Source organism: Canis lupus, chromosome 4, assembly GCF_048164855.1.
Source record: "Canis lupus baileyi chromosome 4, mCanLup2.hap1, whole genome shotgun sequence".
Taxonomy (NCBI): Eukaryota; Metazoa; Chordata; class Mammalia; order Carnivora; family Canidae; genus Canis; species Canis lupus.
In genome coordinates this window covers 25,832,363-25,855,686 of record NC_132841.1, presented here as the reverse complement: position 1 = coordinate 25,855,686, position 23,324 = coordinate 25,832,363, and the positions used below count along the sequence as shown (strand labels likewise).

Below are 23,324 nucleotides of genomic sequence, written 5' to 3'. Positions count from 1 at the left end.
AAGGGCAATATTCCATTTTTTTAAGGTTTTATTTATTTATTCATGAGAGACATAGAGGCAGACACAGGCAGAGGGATAAGCAGGCTCCCTGCAGGGAGCCCGATGTGGGACTCGATCCCAGATCCCAGGATTACGCCCTGAGCCGAAGGCAGACGCTCAACCACTGAGCCACCGTGAGCCACCCAGGTGTCCTGCAATATTACATTTTCAAGGAAAAATGACATTGCAATATATAATACAAACAATTTAACAGCTTTTGGTCAAATGGACTTGAAATGATATTTATTTCTTCTTTTTTAAGAATTAGATGATTAAATTAATCCTGCAGCTCATCTCCAAATTCCATTAAGAAAAAAATTTTAGGATACATTTTCTCTGTTTTCTTTGTCCTATGATGATGCTAACTGGACAATATAAAAAGATCAGCATCATAGAAAGAACAGTAACAACTGCATGCTAAGCAATAAATCACTCTGTTCTCAATCCTAGATACTTTCAGACATGAATTTTCCTTTAGACTAAAAATACTTCCATACAGATGCTGCATGAAAAAACTGATAAGGTTAGCAAGAAATGATGGGCAAGGTTAAAGAGAAGGATAGGAAAGGGGCTGTGGAAAATTTGTAGTGACTCCTATCTCAAGTTAAAGATATCCCCTGGATCACAAATTTACTGAAACAAACTATGAAGTTGCCTAAAGCTACCTGAATTAGTCCATGTACCTGGTAATTTAATTATAAAACCTTAATATACCGCAGGGTAATATACAGGTTTTAAAAATAAAGATATCCAAATCTATCAAGAAATGGCTCTGCATTCCCTTAAGGAATTTCCCCATGGCGTATAAGCTTTTATAAAAATATTTAATGAGAAACAGAGGTGCTTAACATGGCTGTGTCAGACACAGGAATTAGGATTTGAGTCACTCAATATATTTTTTTGAAACAAATGTTATTAAAATAATTTTTTCTTTTTGCAGGTTTACTTACTTCTTTCTGTATGCCACATTTTCTTACAAAGAATTGAGGGCTGGTTACACAAACACAAATACCACCAAAAGATAAAATAAATTTGACAAAAACTAATAAAATAAAAACATGATTAAGAAACAAATGCTAAGATTTAGATTAGTCTGTAGAAAGCAAATCACCTGATTCTACCCAGTTTCTGGAGCTGGGCCTCTATCAGCTCAAAGCATGGAGGGAAGCAGAATTCATCTCAAGAGCTAGCAGTATCCAAAAAGGAAAAGCAAGCCATCAGCCGCACAACTTTCTTCTTAACACTTGTGTTTCCATCACTTCTAGAAATATAGTCAATACATACAACCACCCTCTTCTAACCACAATGAAAGGCCTGAATTATTACAAACAATTTGCTGCAGCTCTACTTTGGTTTTAGTTTGGGAAGTAACTTCAATAGCTTTGAAACGAAACAAAAACCCTACTCCAATACCTAAAATTGGAGCTGTCACTTAAGGAGAAATCTCCCATGGGTGTATAAATACTACAGAAATAACATAAGACCCAAAGAAACCAAAGAGTATAAGAAAAGATACAGGATGAGACAAAATAAATATTCACTTTCGCCCACTGAGAAGTGGACAATAATAAATGACTTTACAAAGGCAGGATTTGGGTCACACATTAAACCAATTCCAGAAATGCACAGGTTATCAGTATTAACCTAACTAGTCTATAGTCTTCTTCTCTAGAAGTAATAATAAAGAGAAAAATTTACCAACTATACCTCAATAAAGCAGAAAAAAATAAATTATAAATAATTTTAAGATTTTAAAAGAGGGGGTGTCTGTCTGGGTGGCTCAGTGAGTTAAGCATCATCTGCCTTTGGCTCAGGTCATGATCCCAGGGTCCTGGGATGGAGCCCTGTGTCAGACTCCCTGCTTGGCTGGAAGCCTGCTTCTTCTTCTCCCGCTCCCTCTGCTTGTGCATACTTTCTCTCTCTGATAAATAAATAAAATCTTAAAAAAAAATAAAATAAAATAAAATTTTAAAAAAGAAAAATGTACAATGGCCTTTCTGAGATTTTTAAAATATATATGGTCCTGCCTTGATGAAGGAGGAGTAAAATTATCTATCCAGGTCCCTTTAAGCACTCACCAATTAAAGCTTAAAAAACAAATGACATAATCATCATATTCAATTCTTAACTGCCCAGGGAGGAAGCCCTCCATACACGGTAAAACAATACAGAACAATTTATATTATCAACAACATATACATTTTAAAATATAAAAAAGCCTCCTGTAAGGCAAAACAGTTGATTTCATTCAACTTCACTCGGAACTTCTGTCCATATAAAATTTAACTGAAACTGTACAAGTCAGATGGGCATTAACGACCTTCTCTTCACTTACCTGGTCTTTCTCATGGGGTAGAAGGCTGACAGGTGGTAGCGAGGATGGGAAAGCACTGGGATATTTGGGAGCCCCTTTGCCATCTAAGCTCCCATAATTGACCCTGTACTGCGGTCCATCTTTCAGTAACCTCCCGTTGTTCACTGCACGTTTGGCTCCTAGTCGCAGCCGCTGCTGAAAGGCTGGGTTGTTGGTGGTGCTTGTGAGATCACTTTGACTTCTGAGATACTTCTCGATGTTCTTCAGGGAGGAGCCATTTGGCTCCTCAAGTCCTTCAATTGCTCTCCTTAAAAGTTTATTCCAATCCACATTCCGGAGATCATTGCATGATCCCCTAGATCCCTTGGTTGACTTAGGAAAAGTGCCTGGTTTAACTGATGAAAAACGCCCAGGGTTGTCTGGGTCCTTATAGGAGGCAAGGCCTTTGTTGGTGACTTTGAGAACTGAGCCATCCTGAACACTGAGTTCCAGCTGCTCAGAGACTGTCTTCTTATCCAACCCGTGGGAAGTGCTGACTGCATGGCAAATTCTCTCTTCAGAGGGTCTTTGCTTTTGCTTTTTTATCTTCTGTATAGCTTCAAGAATCCACTCTGTATAAAGTGGGTTTGCAAGTTTTACCATGGTTGACAAATGACTTCTTCAATACCAAAATTACCCATAGAGGTTCTCCTTGTATTTAACAGAACTTGAACATTTAAAAGTCATTTACAACTCAACAAATGGGCAGAATATTCCAGATCTTATTAAGCAAAACCTCACAAACATCCATCCTTAAGAGATTAAAAACAGGACACACGGGCAATGTTGATAGATGTCTATTTGACCAACGGGAAAGACTGCATTCGGGCGAAGAACATCTTTCACAAGGAAATCAAGACCTTAAAGGATAAAAAGGGGGAAAATGTTCTTAATAATGGAACTGCTAAAAATAAAAGACTCTTCAGTATTACTTTCCAGATGCAAAAGGACCACAGAAGTAATGACAGGCAGGTATTATGTAACAAAGCCACAGTGACTAAATTTTCTAACCAGAAATTGGGTCACAGTCTGAGAAGGAAATTTTTTTAGGATTTTCACTAGTTATTTATATGAAGTCACTTATGGGGCATTTAAAAGATCACACCTAAGTTACTTAATGGATTAACTCTTATTGAAATGAGTAAGTTTACATGAGTGGTTCAAGATAAATGTCTATCATAAACATAAAACCAACCTCAAAGAACAAGTCTATGAAACAAAAAAAATCTTGTGAAAGTACAATTGACCCTTGAACAACGCAACAATTTTGGGCACAGAGTCAAAAATCTAAGTATAACTTCTGACTCCCCAAAAACTTAACTACTAGCTTTCTGTTAGCTAGAAGCCTTACCAACAACATTAACAGCTGATTAGCACATGTTTTCTATGTTATATTATATACTGTATTTTTACAATAAAGTAAGCTTGAGAAAAGAAAATATTGTTAAGAATATCTTAAGGATGAGAAAATACATTTACAGTACTATATTTATCAAAAAAATTCCACGTATAAGAGCACCCACACAGTTCAAACCCATGCTGTTCAAGGGTCAACTGTATATTAACCTTACTTCAAGAAATATTAAACTTGAAAAAAAAAAAAGGCAGTAATCCTGATTCTTCTATTTCAGTTAGATATTATATTTCCCAAGTCTCACATGTAAGAAAATTTCCCATCTCGCCACTTCCATGGAATCGTATCCGCCAAAGGGTCTGTGACACTCTCTAACCCACAGGTTGGAAAACTGAAACTAATATGGTAACTTAACCCTTCACCTTTTAAAGGAAGGTTCATACAAATCTGATTCCAGGTAAACAGTGGTATGGCTCTCTGAAAGCCTCCTGGTGAACACCAAAACCACCCTATATCTCCAATCTATATTTAGTACTCCTGCAAAGAACACCAGAAGAAAGTGCCCTGGCTGGGGAGTTCGGTCAGATCTGGGCTCCAATCTCACCTTCCACTGATAATATCCACATCTGAACTCTTTTTATAGTTTCAAGTTGACAGACTCTCTTCACATGGAATTTGTCATCTAATCTGCCAAGACAATTCTATGTGTAAACTGAGGTCCAGGGGAAGATGGAGTTCACTCAAGGTAACAGTCTATAGTAAACTTAAAGCTAAATGCCATTACCTAAAATCCAAGTCCTGTGCTGTCTTCACCACAGGAGCCACAACTGCCTCTGCAATCAGACTAATGGCATGAATACCAACTCTACCAACCACTAGCAGAGAAACCCTGGGTAAGTGAAGTTTCAGTTACCTTACCTGTAGGACAATAATAGTATATCCCTCACAGAGGATTGTTAAGAGAATTAAGTGAATATATCTAATATTCAACATACCATAGCTATCATCACTTCCACTCATGCAAGGTCTGTACACTTTGAAAAATGTCTCATAAAAAAAAATTTAAATTTATCTCTGGTTATTTATTTAATGTATCTAAAAGGGAGAAATAACATCTTTCCTCAAAATGTTAGCCAGATATAATGAAAAACATAACATTTGCTCTGTTGCTGAAAAACTGGGCCACTGAACTATACTTGCTCAGTCAGCTTGAAAGAATCAGTTTAAAAAGGACTGTCCTCTTTGCCATCAGGAAACTGTAGATTCACTCCATTTTTTCCCCCTCGGATTCAGAAACTTGGGGCTAACAGGACTGTAGAGGTCATCCTATCTAATCTCTAGCTATCCAGTAAAAGATCCCTTGTTCAATAACCTCAACAGATGGGCCATCAAGTCTTAAAATACTTCCAGGGATGGAGAACTTGTCACTTTTTGAGGCAGTTCGCTCCACTGTTGGACAGCTCTAACTGTAATATATTTCTTACTCACAAGAGCCAAAGACTGTCTTCCCAGAACTTCTACCCTCTAGTCTTGATTTCCCTAGAACAATCTCGAGAAACTCATATTAGTTATTTAAGATGACAGGCCTTCAAATATTTGAAAATGAGAATCTTTGGAAAACCATTATTGAACCAAACCAAAATTGAACTCTATTCTACCTCCAGCCCTTCTTTAGACCACTCATATTCCAATGCCTCAACACCTCCACATCACATGGTTTTCAAGTACTTCCTTCTTCTGGTTGCTTACTAGTTTGGGCTAATGCCCATCTTAAAATCTGGCAGTCCAGGCATTATTCAAGCATAAATGTAATCCAATGTTACATGAACTTTCTTAACAGTGTTGCCACACAATTGACTCATGCTAAGCACACAGTCCAACTAAAAATCCCAGACCTTCTTTCAAAAATGTTGTCAAGCTGAGTCTTTCCATTTCCTTCCTTGTGCAAATATAAATGCTGGGATTTAAAATTTATTACAGTTCAAGTTCATTTTGTTGGTTTGAGTCACTCTTCCAACATATTAGATCCTTCTGAATCTTAATTCTGTCATCTATGTCATCTGCAAACCCAAGAAGTGCTCCCTTTTGTGTCATTATATAAATCATTGAAAAAATGTTGGACTTGGAATATGGTGTGTGTTTAGGAATGAAATTACTGGCTTTCATAGTGCAACTACTTTCAAGATAGAACATGGGAATCATTGTGTGTTAGTAAGTTTAGAATAGGACACATCTTTCCAAAGTAAAATGGTTTAGGGCAAAATTTCATTAGAGGACATTTCACTATGTCCAAATAATTATTTCATCTTTCATCATTTACTTAGGATGAATCAACCAATTTAATTTGATTGTACAAAACACAACTGTAGGAAGCAGGAGAAAAGGTCACAGAAAAGTATCCAATATTGCAAAGGTGCTCTCAGGCATCTGGGTTACACAAGTAAATGAACATACCTTAAAATAAAAACCAATAAATACTTAAAATATACCTTCATGGCAAGCTATTACCACAATCTTTACACACAATCAACAGAATCGTTTGTATCCCTTACCAACATATTTCAATATCTTAAAAATATAATAAGATAAGGGAAAATACCAGAATTGGAACTCCAAATGTATTAACAGTCCATGACAAAAAAGAGGATTGTCCAGATCTTCACGCAAATCTGCCAAAGGAAAAAGAGTAAATGTTAAGTTGGGCATAAAGACATCCCTCAAATTCAGGGACAGTTTATGGATCTTCACAACTATCTAATACAAATAACTGCAATGAACTTATTAGCACTTTTCACTAAAGGGTATTTAAGAACATAGAAATCAGGACGAGAAATGAAGCCCCAAAGCAGTACTTAAATTTTGTTCTTCTTTTCAGAACAGACGTGTTTTCCAAATTTTAAAGGGATCCCTGGGTGGCGCAGCGGGGATCCCTGGGTGGCGCAGCAGTTTGGCGCCTGCCTTTGGCCCAGGGCGCGATCCTGGAGACCCGGGATCGAATCCCACGTCGGGCTCCCAGTGCATGGGGCCTGCTTCTCCCTCTGCCTGTGTCTCTGCCTCTCTCTCTCTCTCTCTGTGTGTGTGTGTGTTTGACTATCATCAATAAATTAAAAAATTTAATAAATAAATAAATAAATAAATAAATAAATAAATAAATAAATAAATCAGGTTGTGACAGGGGTGCCTAGGTGGCTCCATCAGTTAAGCAACCGACTCTTTTTTTTTTTTTTTTTTTTTTTTTTAAGCAACCGACTCTTGATCTCAGCTCAGGTCTTGATCTCAGGGTTGTGAGACCAAGCCCCCCGTTGGGCATAGAGCCTACTTTAAAAAAACAAAAACAAAAACAAAAAAACCACCACCACCAACAACAACAACAAAAAACACCAGTACTGAGATAGAGTCTAAGAAATAATCACATCATGAGGGAAAAAAAAATATTGGAATTACTCAAATAGCCAGGCAGGTGTAACATCTTGTCTGAAAACAAAAAAAAAGTCAAGTGATGTTTGAGGCTCAGTTATTAACTTTCCAGGAAACATTCACTATTTGTCCCAAAGGTCACCTGGCATCTACATACTGACTGGATAATCAAGATATGGCCAATAACTGCACCTAAGAGAAGGATGTACCAGTTTCCACAAGAGTATGTACTGACACAGGTCACATTTTAGGACAATATTGATCATTTTCACTTCAAAGTCAAAAAAATAAATTTAAAACAACATTGTGAATAATTGCATTTTGATCTTATACAAAATAATCAAGCAACCTTAGATCCTTCTTCTCCCCGCCCCCAGCCACACACACCCCACTCCTCAATTTAATCTCAAAATTAGCTCTCATCTGACACCAACCAACAGAGTTAATTAGGCAGAAGCAGATGTAACTCAGCATCTCCATGCTACAACCAGAATCAGTGTTAAAGCGCGTGCGCACATGCACGCGCACACACACACACACACAGAGCCAGGAGAGGAACAAAATCCGTAGTCTTTTATCTGTAGCCAATTCTCAACTAAACACATGTATATTACCTACTTTGTATATTATCCACTGCAAATTTTTTAATCTTAGGAGAGTTTGTTACTGACATCCCACTGGCCCCACTATAAATTGGTATACTCTAAGAGAATAGCTTGAAAACCAATTTAATTTTAGTCTAAGCAGTATCTAACTATAAAGACAAATCTAAAAGAAAAAAATGCGTAATTCATTCAAAAGCCAAATAGAAATGCTTTTTTTTCCCGATTTGGAATTATCCACACCACTTCTCTTTTTTAGAGCACTAGGATTTGTTTCACATGTAGATAGGACATTGTATCAGAAGTACAACCCTAAAAATCATTATTCTCTTTTCATTTTTTTTCTATAAAATTAAAGTTGGACTAAAAGACTATCAAAAAGAGAGTGAACCATTCCAAATTAATTCTGGGGACTCATGTTACATCAAATTAAATTATTCTATTTTCTAAGGTTTTGAATCACTTTATTTTTAACTACAAAATAATATCAGTAAATTATACGGTTGTATGGATGTATTTACATCATTCATTACAAACTATTCTAAACAGATCTAGAGAAATGCTTAGTCCAAAACGAGCTTTTGGCTTCATTAGTATTATATAAATATCAACACTATTCAGAAATATTCATGTCAGCATAAGAGGAGTCAAAATACCCTGGATCATAAATATTATGTGAAACCTCCTCAATGCTCTCACTAACGCTGTGTGTCGTTTCAAAATCAATGTCATAACACTCGAGTCATGTTATAGATGAGCCAAAAACAGTGGCTAAAAAAAAAATAAATAGAGATTAACAATAGAGTTTACTCTTTTGTCATTCTGGGTTTTACTTGCTAAGTTATTTTTAGCTCTCTCACTTTTATATGTTCCTGGATTTTTTCACAGCCTTTTATGTAACTGAGTGAGGAACCACAAATCTTCTGAAACAGAACATACACTGCTGAAGGGAAGAGACCTTAACTTTTTTCCTTGTATAACCACCCAGCACAGACTACTGGCACACTCACTCAAAACGGTGTCCTCAGTTAACAAGTATCTGCTGTCTGACGACATCAAACATCAATCCATACGATGGTATTTGTTAACTTCCAAGTCCTAGATACATCTATTTCCCTGAAAATTGATGCCTGAGGCCTCAACTATATGAACTGGAAGGAGAGGTTACAAATACTAATCAAAGAACAAGCAACAAAATTTACCAAGATATTCACTCTATGCAGCCCTATGATAGGTGCTAGAGGCATAAGAAGCAATTCAGAAACAAAGCACTGGTAGTTCTTCAAAAAGCTAAATAGGAAATTCCCATAAGACCTCACACTTCAACATCTAGGCATATACTCTTATGAACTGAAAACAGGTACTCAAATAAGTACACATACACACCTGTTTGTAACAACGCTATTCACAATAGCCAGAAAATGGACCTAGACCAAATGTCCATCAACAGTTGAATGGAAACTGGGTGATGGCATTAAAGAGGGCACATGATGGAATCAGCACTGGGTGTTACCTGCAACTGATGAATCCCTGAACTCTATCTCTGAAACTAATAATATACTATATGTTAATTAATTGAATTTAAATAATTCTTTAAAAAAATAAGTAAAAAGTAAAAAAAATTAAAAAGTTGAATGGATTAAGAAAAGGTGGTATATCCATGCAGTGGAATATTATCCAGTCATAAAAAGAAATGAAATACTGATACATAGTACAGTGTGGATGAACTGTAAAAACATGCTGCAAAGGAAGCCAGAAACAAAGTCATATGGTATAATTCCATTTATGTGAAACCTCCAGAATAGACAAATCCATATGTAGAACATAGATTGGTGGTGTCTGGGGAGTGGAGGGATGAAGAGAAACTGTTTAATGGGTAAGGGATTTTATTTTAGATTGATGAAAATGTTTTGGAACTAGATAGAGGTGGTAGTGACACGACATTGGCAATGTACTGTCACTGAGTTGTTAACTATAAATGGTTAAATTTACGTTATGTAAATTTCACCTCAATAAGTAATAAAAAGGGACTCCTGGTTGGCTCAGCGGTTGAGTCTGCCTTTGGCTTAAGGCTCTGCCTTTGGCTCAGGGCGTGATTCTGGGGTCCTGGGACCAAGTCCCACATTGGGCTCCCTGCATAGAGCCTGCTTCTCCCTCTGCTGATGTCTCTGCCTCTCTCTCTGTCTCACATGAATAAATAAATAAATCTTTAAAAAAAAAAAAAAGGTCATTAAAAAATAAAAAGCACTAACCTGGTACCAACCATTTTCTGACACCTACTATAGACCAGGCACTTTACACAGATTATCAGTACCTATACACAGATTATCAGTAAACCATAAAACAACTCTGCGAAGTAGCACTGTTGCCCTGTTTTGCAAAAGGAAAACTGAAACATGACTTGGTCAAGGCTTCAGACCACCAAATCATAATGGATTTTACTTGAGATGCTAAAACCTAAACTCTTTCCTGTGTCTCCACTGGCTTTTAAATTAGCCTCCTTGAATCTCTTAAGAGAAAGTGCCTGGGGTATCACCCACAGATGCCCCTGGGGGTTAACACTAGGGCCACACAACTCCTTGCACCCAACAAAGGAGCTCCATTTTAACTATCCCATTCATAATGGGTTTCTCCTTAAGATTCACTTCACAGAAAGGGATCCTGGCTACAGAAGGAAAAAAGTCTGGAAACCACCGTGACTTTATCTGAGTGGGTACAACACCCCTTGGATGGATGGGACACAAACTGGACCTTGAAAGACAAGGCAGAAGTTGGATAACCGCCTGGGGTTCTTTACCTAAATGAAAATTCAAATCCTTCAGGTCCAGTAAGAACTGACACCTTCTCAGAAGCTCTACGTCCCTTTTGTCTATCAGGTCGCTTTTTATGATCTTAATATTTTAGCATTCATTTTCCACTTTGTATTATGCTCGTTCGTGTACTGACTTCATCTCCCTTACTAGAACTGTGAAAATTCTTAAAAACAGGATTCATGTTTGGTTTCACCTTTGCATGTCCCTAGATTTCCCAGGACCACCGCTTGAAAGTAAGAGGGGAGCTGTGCCTTTTTGCTAAGTCAATGCATCAGTGAATGAATGAAGGGAAACCAGCAGAAAGTACAGGAGCTAAGCATGAACGAGCCTAACAAAAGAGACACCAAGTCCACATGCATGCCTAGAGCCAGTACGTGTTGAAGAGAAGAAATAAAGTTGGATTAACAAAAACCAGGCTGAGCCGTGTGAACATGACAGATGAAGTAACAGGAAGCCCGTGCAGAGGAGTGACACAATACGGCATAGTCAAGTGCACCCACACACATGCACAAATTTGCTGAAATGTTTGACTCACTCTGGCACTAGCATCCGTCCAGGATAAGCTGGAAGGTAGGATGACTGAACAAACTAAAGCAACCAGTACGTCATCTCTCCCAACATCAATCTTGTTCAACGTATATTTATGAGTCTAACTCATCAGCAAGCCCAGAGTAGGCACTCAATAAATGTTAATTGAATTGAATATTTAATTCACCATTTTTTTGGAATAATACTAAATTCTTTCTCACTACTCATTAACATAGAGTTTCCAATTCACAAGCTAATAATGTTTTCCGAGGATTTCTAAGAAGCTAAATCACCATGAAAATTATCATTTCAACTAATACATATTATATTAATTGGAAGTTTAATTTTTCATGTCATGCTCTCCTAGTTGACAATATCCTTGTTATGTCATTAAACTATAATTGTGTAAATCTGCTTCAACAAACAATAACTGAACCATCAATAAACTATTATGGCTTCCATAATCCCTAACAAAGATTAGTTTCAACATCATCATCACAAATTAGTTGAGACATGCCCCAAATCTCCTGGTGAAGCCCAAGAATTAGGTTTGTATAGTCGTCCCTACATTTAAGTGCTCAATAGTTTCAGTCTCTAAACTTTAATCACACTGTTAGGAGCCTCACAGGAAATTTGATCCCTTGTAAAACAGAGGATTTTAGAGACAAGATGAAAAGTCACTTGAAGTCATCAGGCCTTTGGAGCCAGGGTACACTGATTAGTAATGATGATATTATAACTAAGCACTCTCACTTAAGAAATAATCAACTAAATTTAGAATGTCTTTTTTTGGCATTTAAAAATTCCTATTCAACCCTAGATTTCTTCCTAATTATAAATTAGCTTTAACCAGGCTTTAATGACAAAGACTGAGAACAACATATTGAGAAAAAAGAATCTGACCTCTGAATTTTTACAAGATTATTTTGAAAATACAGATCATATGAGAATTCTGCATCACCTTTATTACAAACGTCTTCAAACAGAATATACTATATAGCCTGTAAACCAATTAGGGTTCCCCTTTGAGAACGAGAACCCCAAGAAAATTATAGATCTATTTTTAAAAATGAACACATGTACATACAGACATATGCATACAATTTCAAGGATTTACAGGACCTCTATCACCTATCCCAAGACTCCTTAAGGTCCACTAACTACTCTAACTTTACTTACTTTAATATAGATGGAGAAGTCAATAATTTTATGGAGTTTCAAAGAAACTATGTGTGCTTTATTTTCTTAAGAAAGATTCTATTTGACAACAAAAGAGAGCACCACGGGGTGGGGGTAGGAAGTTAGAGGGAAAAGGAGAAGCAGACCCCTCACTGAGCATGGAGCCCTAAGCTGGAGCTAGAACCCTGGACCCTGAGATCATGAGACCTGAGCAGAAGGCAAATGCTTAATCCACTGAGCCACCCGTGAGCCCCTCAGTATGCTTTAATGAGGACATGTTATATTACAAGTAAGAAAGGTACCCTCATTGGTTTTGGATACTCATCAAATCGGCTTCTGAAATCTTCATTCAATAAGGAGGTATGCTGTGGTGGGACATATCTAGAAAGTTCAGGGATCAAGTCCCCACTTTGCCAGCTAACTAAGCTGTGGAATACTGGACATGTTAATCAATCTAATCTAAGTCTCAGTTTTGTCCTCTGTGGAAAAGATTATACACCCCTGTTTGGCAGAACTGTTAAGAGAAATAATTGAAATAACAAATATGAAAGAACCAAAAATGGTGGCAGACACATAGCAGGAACACAATAAAATGCTAGCTCATAAAAAGAAAAAGGGCAATACAGTCAGCTGGAGACCTGTAAAATCTAATCTGGCTGAACTTCTGTCTATCTGACCATTTTCTCCTAAGAGACAGGGGAAGTCAGCACCTGGTCCTTAGTTATAGTTGCAGACAAGTAAAAATTCAAGACAGAGTTCAGAATAAAGTGAACAAAAGCAAAAATAGATTTGTAATGGCAAGGATGAGGTCAAGAACGATGTATTTTACTCAAACATTTTTTTTAAGGTCAATAAAGCTTTTAGAAGAGAATACTACATAGGAGAATATCTTCTTGACCTGAGGGTAGGAAAGAGTCTTAAAACAAGACACAAAAAGCACTAACCATAAAGAAAAGACCAATAAATTTGACTCCATTAAAATTAAGAACTTCTGTTCATTAAAAGACACCATAAAGTGAGTGAAACAGCAAGCCACAGAATAGAAGTAGGTGTTTGCAACATACACACATGACGAAGGATCTGTATCTAGAGTAAATAAAGAACTTCGAAATACCAATAAAAGACACAAGGCCCAAGTTTTAAAATAAATAAAAAGGACAGACGTGGACAGAAATTTTACAAATGAGGAAATCCAAACAGCCAATAAATATATGAAAAGCTATTCAACCTGGTTACTAACCAGTTAAATGCAAAGTTTGCCAGATTGGCTCATTTGAAAAGCTAGCACATCTGAGATTTGAAGAGGACAAGAAGCAATGGAAATTCTCACAGATCACAGAAGGGAGTGTGGTCTGGTACAACACTTTGGAAAACAGTTTGACTGGTATCTAGTCAAGTTGAAGATACGCATACCTCATGACTAGAGTGACACACAACTCATCATCCAGACACTTTTGAGAATTAAAGATGTTATATTAGTGGTTACACTGTGACAACAGGCATAAGCTAGGATAAATGGTTATAAATGGTCACCCCGCCTATGAAATAGCAATTCCATTCATAGGTGTAGGCCTTAGAGAAATATATGCACGTGTGTTACCAGTTGACGGCGACAGGAACACTCATACCAGCTTTATTCACAATTTCCCCAAACTGAAACAACTCAAATATCCAGCAACAGTAGAACAGATGATTAAAAACGAAGAAGAAGAATAAGAAGAAGAAGAATAAGAAGAAGAGGAGGAGGAGGAGGAGGAGGAGGAGGAGGAAGAAGAAAGAATTGTGCAAGATTGTGAGTCTTACAAAAAAGGTGCTTTGGAAATGCAAATTAAAGCATTTGAAGGGAAGAAAAATATCCCTTCATCCCACTTCTCCCATCCATGTAATATTACCATTCTTCAAGCATACTGATCACTATAGCTCACACATCCCCAACTTCCATAAAACAATTTCCTTTCTGCTTACTTTATACAAATACCAGCAAGTATATGCATGTGGAAAACTGAAGGTATTTTGTAGAAAACGATCTGAGAGACTGAAAAGTCACCTGTTAGGAATCCTGGCATTTAATAAAGCCAGACCAGTTGGTTAACTGGTATGTAAAAATCCATTAAGATTTCTGAAGTACATTAAAATTACTTACTAAAATTCCTCGGCTACCTTCCCATACTACCCTATTTTACCTTTCATTCACATTATGCCTTATGTCTGACAGTTTCAATCTTATCTTCACAAGATGTGCATGAGATAAGCATTTGGTATAACGGCAACAACAGAACTTCCACTCTACTCAGAGGCCTGGGTATGGCTGGTAGGCAAAACTTACTACTGACCATGTCATCACCACCAAGTCATTCTCCTAAATTCTTGCTTTAATGTTACCACCTTCCTCTAGCTTCTCTCTCTCTCTCTCTCTCTCTTTTAAGTCATCATTTCACCTCCCCAACCTTCAACCAAGTCGAGGTTCTCAGGTAAAAATCTTATCCTTTACTGAAACATGCAATATTTTCCTATTCTTAAAAACATAGAAAGGTTGCCCCAATCCATTTTGATACATATGTGAAGAATTAATGGGTAAGAATGGAATGGATCGAAGTATTTTATTTCGGGGCTATCCCAGAAAACTCTGGGTTACACAAGTAAAGAAGAATGTACTTCATTTACAGTAATAACAGTAACTTTTTTGCAGCACCACAGAATTTACACTATCCCAATATAATTAATTCCCATTTACTACTTTCGCCTCCTGTCCATATACAGGAGAGTCTTTATATACTCTTTACCTTGAATTTCTTGGTACCTCCCTCAACACACTTGATACTTGGCTCATTGGTTCTTTTTTCTTATTTTCCACATCTGTAATTCGTTATCACTATTCTCTCACAACCTCTGCCCAATACTGTGTTTATCATATCCCAATGCCTTCTCCCAAATGCAGGGCTTAAACTCCTTCCTGGGGCACAGGAAACCATCTGTACTCTAGCGCCTCCTCTCCCACAACTTCCTGCAGCCTACCCGTACCAAAGTACTCACAAATTCAAAAAGACACAGTGTCCTTTCCCAAGGTAGTAAGTACTCAGGGCCTCCCCCTGACACAGACATCCTGCCCCACCTTCAAGACTCCAGCTCAAGCTTCACCCAAGAAATCCAGCCAGTCAACAACCTGGTCTCCCAAACGAACACCTTTCTTTGCCCGGGCCCCCACTCCTGGAGCAGTTCACCAAATCACATTCACCCAGAACCACTGCCCAGCCCCACCCTTTTTTTTTTTTTTTTTTTTTTTTTTTTTTTTTTTTTTTGGTCACACCCGCCTCCTTTTCTCAGTCCCCTGTATCCCCCATCCCCATAAGATCTTCGGCTACAGATATGCTCAAGTTCTGTTCTGCTATCTTATTATCCTTCAAGACTCCAAGCATAGCCATGTCATTCTTCCATGTTTTTTTTTTTTTTAATGCTGCATAGACCCCAGATCTCCTTTATAATTCCAATGCCGAGGTACCCAGATACCTGCTTCCCACCCCAGCACCTGTACTTGCTCCTCACAGTCCTCCAATACTTCCCCCCCATCCAGGGATCTACTCCGCACTGCGTTCCACTCCTCTCCACACCCACCACACCCAAACCCATTCTTACTGCCCCCACCTAACTGCAATCCCCCTTCCGCAGCCTCCCACCTGCCCTCACACACCCCTCAGATCCCCCTCCCCGTGTCCAGTGTTGCACCTCTCCCTCCCCTCACTCTGCACCTGCTTGCACACCTCCAGTTCTCCCTCACCCACCCCCTCACCAGTCTCTCACAGCCCAGACGCTCACTGGCCCCCCACAGCTCCTACCCGGTCACTCCCACTCAGAAAACCCCTCCGAACCCCCGCCTTCCAACCACTCGAGCCCCGCCCCCCCGACATCGCCCCGCCCCCTCCACCATAGGGCCCCGCCCCTTGCCCTGGAGGCCCTGCTGAGGGGCGGGGCCTGTCCCTCCTCCCTTTTCCCCCGCCCCCTACCGTCACGCTCAGGGGCAGCCTGACCCCGAGCGGCCCCGCGGTGACCCTCGCGCAGAGGCCTGTGGGAGGGGCGTCACAAGCCCCCGGCCCCCCCCCCCCACCTTCCGCCCCCCTCCCGCCCAGTCTCCTCCCCCTGGGAATGCGCGGGGTGGGTGACAGACCTGGCCGCGCGCCACCGCCACCGCGCCTGCCGGGGGCGCTGCCGCTGCCTGAGAAAGAAGCCGCGGCTGCCGCCTGGAGGAGGTGCCGTCGCCTCCGCCACCGCTGCCGCCGCCGCCAGGGGTAGGAGCTAAGCCGCCGCCATTTTGTGTCCCCCTGTTGTTGTCGTTGACATGAATCCGACATGACACTGATTACAGCCCAATGGAGTCTCATTAAACCCGAGCCGCGGCCCCGCCCCAGCGCTGCTCCATTGGACGAGACCGCAGACACTTAGGGCCACCCGTTGGCCTGCGGGCCTGTCCGTCACGCACACACTAGCCACTCTGCAGCCCATTGGGGCAGGTTCCTGCCGGTCATCTCGCCTCCGCATAGACACACCCCTCGACCCATCATCCCCCCCTCCGGAACCACCCCGGGGGCGGGTCCACTGCCAGAGCCAATCAACAGCCCGCGGGGCCCGCCTCTCCGGGGCACCTATTGGTCCAGCCCTTTTTCTCTCTCCCAGACACCGCGCCACCTCTACTTCCCCCTGCCCGCCCCTTCTACCTCTGGCCATGGATTGGGTCTCCTCGCAGGAGAGGCGCTCGGCCTCACAGGCTGCGGACGACGCCAATCAGGGGGCCCTTTCCCTCTCCCCTCCCCCACTCAACCCCAAATCCCCTAGCCCGCAGCTAAAGTTTGTGTGAGAGCTGATCGCTGGCGGCGGCCGCAGGATTTAGGGGTGGGCGCGGGCGGGCGCGCGCGGGCGGGCACGCGAAGTTAAAATTCGAGGTTCTCAGTCGCCAGCTCCCGCGGCGGAGCGCGCGGACGGGCGCGCCGCCCGGAGCGTTCCATCCCGCCCCCTCCTCCACCCTCTCCCGTCCCGTCCCGGGCGACTACTCGCCCGCCCCCTGGCTCGCATCCTTACCCCCCACACGCCCCTACCCTGCAAGCCCCAGGCCGGGTGCAGGCAGAACGATGTCGCTGCAGCCTTCCTCGCCATCCCGTGCCGAAGGGGAGCAAGCCCCTACCCGCCGGGCGTGCACCCCCCGGCTCCACACTCGCCCGTGTCTGCAAGCACGTGCACCGTTCGCCGCTGCCTCCAGCCACCCCGGTCCCCGGCTAACCTCGCCTGCAGCCCGGCCAATCGCTTGCTGCCCTTTGTTGCTGCAGCCCGGGTCTCCCCGCTGCCTTCCTCAGCCTCCGCCTCGTCCTTTGCCAGCCGCCCGGGTCCGCAGCGCCGCGCTCCCCCCGCCCGGGACCCACCGCCGCCGCCTCCTTCTCCTCCTCCGCCTCCTCCTCCTCGGCTCCGGGCTGCAGCGCACAGAGCCCGAGGCAGCGCCGCCCAGCCCCGCTCCCCCCGCGCCGCCAGCTAGCCCGCCCGGCCCGGCCGGGGGCGCAGCCTGGACCCCGCCCGCCCCAGTCCCCGCCCCGGGGGTACCTGCCTCCGCCCTGGGGGGCTCCGCTCGCCGCCCTCGGGGGAGGGCGGGGATGCCGGTGTCCGCGGGAGGGTGGGGAAGCCTGGGCCGTTTGGGGCGGGGAGTGTGCCCGCCAGGGCTGGGACTGAGAGGTGCGGTCCTCGCCAAAGCGCCCCCCCCTCCCGCCGCTCCGGGCCCCAAACTTCGTCCTCCACCCGGGCCTTGCACCCTCGGGTGATCGCGGCAGTTTGGGGGTAGGAGATGCCTCGGAAGCTGTGTCTACCCTGATCAGGAGGAAGAGGGAGCAGTGACATTCAGCGACCGCGGACAGGGCACGGCGGCAGCATCCTTGGGTGGGAGTGGGGATGTCAGACGCGGGCAGGAGGGGGAAACTGCCCGCTCCAGATACCCTCTCCCGGCCTGCGAGGAGCTGGAGAGCTCAGAGCTGCGTTCTGAGTGCTTTCTTGGGCGGTGCAGCCGGATGGCAGAGGTGCTGGGGGCGGGGGGAGTGGGGGGAAGACCGCTGGGGGGCCCTTCCCCCCTCTCCTCTAGCCAGCGCTCGAAGGAAGGCTGATGGCGAAGTTCGGTTTTCCAGGCTTCCCCTGGGCCCCCCGAGTTCCTGAGGCCCACATGAGGGAGGCTGGGGCTCCTCTGGCCGCCCAGGCGAGGCCACTCTGACGCTGCCCACATGCCTCCCAGCGCCCTCCAGACTCTGCAGCGAGCGTCCCTCGCTCTTCCCGAGGATGGATGGGATGCTGGCAGGGGAGACTCCAGAAAATAGGCAAAAGTGGGCTCGAGAAATGGCTCCTACAGAGTTGGAGTACGAAGTTTCCCTTCCGAGGCGCCATTTCTTGGGGGGGGGGGGGGCGGGGGGGGGCTATGGCTTTGTAAAAGAACCAAGTTCCAGGCTTGGTGGCCTGGCTGGAAAACCACCTGTTGACTGAAGTCTGTCCCCTGGAGTCAGGCAGATCTTGGGCCCTGGCAGGGTGAGGCAGGGTGCCAGGGAGAGGCCCCCCAGCTTCCTGCCCTCTTTGACTCCAACATCCTCCATCCTCACGCCACTGACACTGCAGCAGCATCTTCAACTCCCCATTCAAAACCACTGTGCAAACTGGGGAGGTACTTTGTTAGAGCAACTTATCTCAAACAAAACAAGCGGCACCACCGTGTCAACAAATGCAGAGCACAATACACACTTCACTTTTTAAAGATGTCTGCTCCTTTGGGGTGTGAGCTGCCCCTACTTACATGCCTCTTGGCAACAAGGTGAGAAAGGAGCGAAGACAAAGGGCACAGAGTTGGATGAAAGGATAGAAAAAGGGAGAGGGGAGCAGAAGAGTTGTAATACTACACTCAAAACTGTCACCGGTTCCATTATAAACCCCTTTTATAGGTGTTTTATTACTTGGTTGTTAGTTTTTAAAACACAAACCTCTTTAGATTAAATCTTGGCATTCACAGGCTCAGCTCAGGGATACAAAACACAGGGAAAGTTCCCCCATCCACCACTGGCTTGGCTACTTTTGAGCTACATTACTGATAAAACAAACAAACAGCGGGTTGGGTTTCCTCCGTCTCTATCTCTTACTTAGTATCTTCGGTAGCTGGCTCAAGGTGAATTTTTACAAGCCATTAGTTCATAATTCAGCCTAATTCATTTAGGTATTTCAAAGAGTAGGACATTTATAAGGCATACTCTTTTTATAATGCAGGTGCTGGGGTTTTTATTCTCCAAGAAGTTACTAAGTAAACTTAAGAATCCTGGCAGACACGTTAGCCTTTATGCTCTTTTTTTTACCCCTATGGTCTGCCCAGATGCACTTTATTTTGTAACTTAGATTTGAGTCCCCCAGACGGCATTTTATCTCAAGCAATAAAAATAAACCATGTCTTAATTAAAAACAAGTTTCAAAACCTCAAATCTGAGCACTCAAACTGAAGTATGGTAAAGAAGCAACCAAAGACATTAAAAGCCGAAAAGTCCACATTTAAGATGTCTTCAGCCAATGAATTCTGGGAGATTTATGAGCATCTAACACCCGCTATCACTAATGAGTTAGCCACATGAATTTCCAGGGAGACACCTCAAGAAAAGACACCTTTAGAGAGAAATGGGCCTTATTTCTCTAAGCTTGTGCTCCACTAACCCCAGAGGCTGGCAACCACGGAAGAAAGACATATCTTTATTCAACATCTTGATGTGTTTTTGGAGATTCTTTTCTTAACATAGTTTTCTAATGGGCATGGCAAGGAAAGGGAATGTGTTGCTTTCCCCTTGAGACTTCCCTCTAAGGTTACTTGTCTTTTGAGAAATCCTGGCTCTTCAGATAAGTGGAACTGGAAAGGATAACAGAGACACAGCCAGAGATACTTAATGCTTACTCCTAAACCTCTGTCTTATCTGTGGTATCTCAAGTCCTCTGCTGAGCTAAACAGCTCAATTAAGAAGTTAACCTAGAAATAACTTGAACTGAAAACCAACATCCTGCAGAATTTGCAAGCTAACTGTGCTGAGGATTATGAATCCAGGGGCTCGCTTAACCCGTCCTCCCTCCCCCAAAACAGCTGCCAGGGGCCACCTGGCCAAATTACAGGCCAGAATTACCAACAACTGCATTCATACTGCTTGGTGAAGTCCATAGATCGTGGGTATCAGAATGATCTGGGAATGAGTGCTTAAAACACAGTTTCCTTGACCTACCCGAGAGATTCTGATCCAGTAGGTGTCAAGTGGGGCGCCCAACTCTACATTTTTAGCCTATGACTCGACTAAAGCTTGTGCTCACAGAGTTTGAGAACCACTGCTAAACTGAATCCTCTTCTTCCCCAGCTGGAAAGGAATGTTTATTCTGTGAATGTCCTAACTAGGTTAAGTACATCCCTAGTACTGGGATGATTCCATGGTCAGATCTGTTTGTCCTTGAGTCCTCAGAAAGGATAAGAATGCAGAGATGCTTCAGGAGCTGAAGGGAACCTGGAGGGTTTTGATCTGTTGGGTTTGTTTACTTGCTCTGAGGCAAGTCAGACAAACAGCGTGATAAGAGTATCACTTCTACAGACACTAACAGGTCTTTCTGAAGGAAATTAGGTAGGGAGGCAGGAGTAGGGAACCCCAACTGATTTGTCCAGACCTCAGTGCATGATGAACCTATTTCAGTTGGTCACTTAAAAAGCGCTGGTCTGCACCCCACTTCCAGTGCCACATGGAATCCCCTCTCTTCATTGACCAGAAACTGTGTCCCCTTAGGATCACAGTGGCTAGTTATGTCAGTCAAGGGCAGAGGGGTTTGGGGGACGATTGGTCAAATCATCAGTTTTAAATCAGGTGGCAAATTTAATCTCTAGCTTTATGTAATGAACGGCCTATATTATCCCAAATACCGGTGTCTGTACATACCTCCCATTTGTGCGTTCCTGCTTAAAAACCCTTAATGTCTCTCAAATGCATTCTGGATGGAGTCTACACTCCTTTGTTAATTTACCTCTAAGGCTGTGTACATCTGTACACAACCAGTTATTCATCTCTAGCTTCTCCCACCCCAGCACACTCCTCTACACACGGCACACGCTGTTCCCTCATGCATCCATGCCTGCCCTCCCTACCTTATCTGATGAAGACCTTGAAGGAGTCCTCCAAATCCCTGCTTGGCTGCTGCCTTTCTATGAAGTTTTCCTGCTCTTTTCAGGTAGCTGGTAGGACTTTGAGCATACTTTAACTGCAGCCCTGGCACTTGTTAAGTGCGCTGTTATTATTTGTTGAATTATGGAATAAATGAAAGTGCTTTCCACACTGTCTTGTCACATGTTGCCCTTCTGTTTTCCTCACTAGCTTTTCTACTGCACAAATCAGCTGAATCATCTGTGTAACTGCCCTAGTACCTGACACACAGAAGCTACTTAATAAAGAAACAGGATGCATACATACCTGTGGTTCCCAGGCCTGGCTGCACATTAGAATCACCTGAAGAATTTTTCAAACAGCCTAGCGCCAAAGTCCCACCTGAGGCTACTTAAATAAAAATACCCGAGGGTGTGGCCCATTCATCAGGGGGGTTTTGTTGTTGTTTGTTTTGTTTTGTTTACGTAGACTCCACGCCCAACATGAGGCTTGAACTCCTGCCTGGGAGATCAAGAGTCACATGCTCTACTGACTAAGCCGAGCCTGATGCTCCTCAGTCGTCATGTTTTGTTTTGTTTTTGTTTTTTTTTTTAAAGCACCCTGTGCTGGCAGGGTAAAAAACCATTGATTTATATAAACCAACAGGATACCTGAACATTAAGTGCGAAACTGAAGAAGAGAGGAGGGTTATAAAAGATCTCAAAATTCGCTAAATGTTGCTAATTTTAGAGAGGGCAGAGTTCTCGGGGATCTTTTCATTTTTGTTGAGACTCAAAGAAGTGGTGGCCTCTAACTAATCATAAGAGTCTTAATAAAGATTCAGTTTCTAGCACCAGGCTATACCTGAGAAAATTTCAACTACTCCAATAATTAATTTAATTATTCCCAATTATTTGGACCTTGAAATTTGGAGGAAACTGACAGAGTTGCCAACTTTTCATTTTGGTAATAAAGGCTTTTTTTTTTTTTAAAGAACTGACTGCCATCCACTATCTGCATCATCACATAGAAAAAAAGGCACTTTAGCCCCCAAAATAATAAGAAAAACATACTCTCTGAATAAAGGTAGCTTCCCCCACCCCCCATGAAATGAAAGTGGGCAGCTTTACATGAACAAGTACAATTTCTTTCTACTCCCCCCCCCCGCCCCGCCCATCTCAATGCAGACAGTGAGTCTGAGTCTGACTTGCTGACCTGAGTACATTTAGGAATCACTAAGCTACACTTTTCCAGGGGTTAAGAAACTATAGATCATGTTGAGTCTAACCACTAACAATTTTCCCCAATAGACCCTACACAATATACTCAACTGATCAAAGGTGGTTTTCCCTTATCCTATCTTCAATACAGAAAGAAAATACATCTCAGAGGGCCAGGGGCAAGGGAATATGGAAGAGGGCACCAAGTTAAAAGTAGGACACCAGATTTTTACCCGTTTCTGCCACCAACTACTGTGTGTTCTTGGGCAAATCATGAAGTAGCATTGCCTTAAAACTTGAGTTTTCTGGGACAGTCTGCTCTGCATGGGATATGTATCCTCAGAGCTCAGCACAGTGCCTGATTCATAGTAGATGCTTAATAAGTATTTGAGACATTATGAAGAGATTAAATGGAGGTTATTTTACATCATATATATAAAATGGTCTTAGCTAAGGCCCCAAATTCTACAACTTATTTAAATAGTAAAGTAGTGGGATCCCTGGGTGGCGCAGCGGTTTGGCGCCTGCCTTTGGCCCAGGGCGCGATCCTGGGGACCCGGGATCGAATCCCACGTCGGGCTCCCTGGTACATGGAGCCTGCTTCTCCCTCTGCCTGTGTCTCTGCCTCTCTCTCTCTCTCTGTGACTATCATAAATAAATA

At 42.7% G+C, this 23,324-nt stretch overlaps 1 protein-coding gene across 6 annotated transcripts in view; it reads right to left on the bottom strand.

Annotated features, from left to right (window-relative positions):
* KAT6B (lysine acetyltransferase 6B) overlaps nucleotides 1-18,182 on the bottom strand; it is a 186,751-nt gene extending 168,569 nt beyond the window's left edge. Inside the window, exons 1-3 of one of the 6 annotated variants that reach the window (XM_072823688.1) lie at nucleotides 17,869-18,182; nucleotides 6,346-6,415; nucleotides 2,375-3,252 (exon numbers count right to left, since the gene is read on the bottom strand). In XM_072823688.1, the coding sequence (XP_072679789.1) occupies nucleotides 2,375-2,995 (621 nt within the window). In that variant the 5' untranslated portion in view covers nucleotides 2,996-3,252; nucleotides 6,346-6,415; nucleotides 17,869-18,182. Of the gene's footprint in view, nucleotides 1-2,374; nucleotides 3,253-6,345; nucleotides 6,416-16,447; nucleotides 16,727-17,554; nucleotides 17,726-17,868 lie in introns of those variants that run through there. The other 5 variants (XM_072823687.1, XM_072823691.1, XM_072823686.1 and 2 more) reach the window with 5 other exon arrangements.
* Between the last annotated feature and the right edge of the window lie 5,142 nt (nucleotides 18,183-23,324).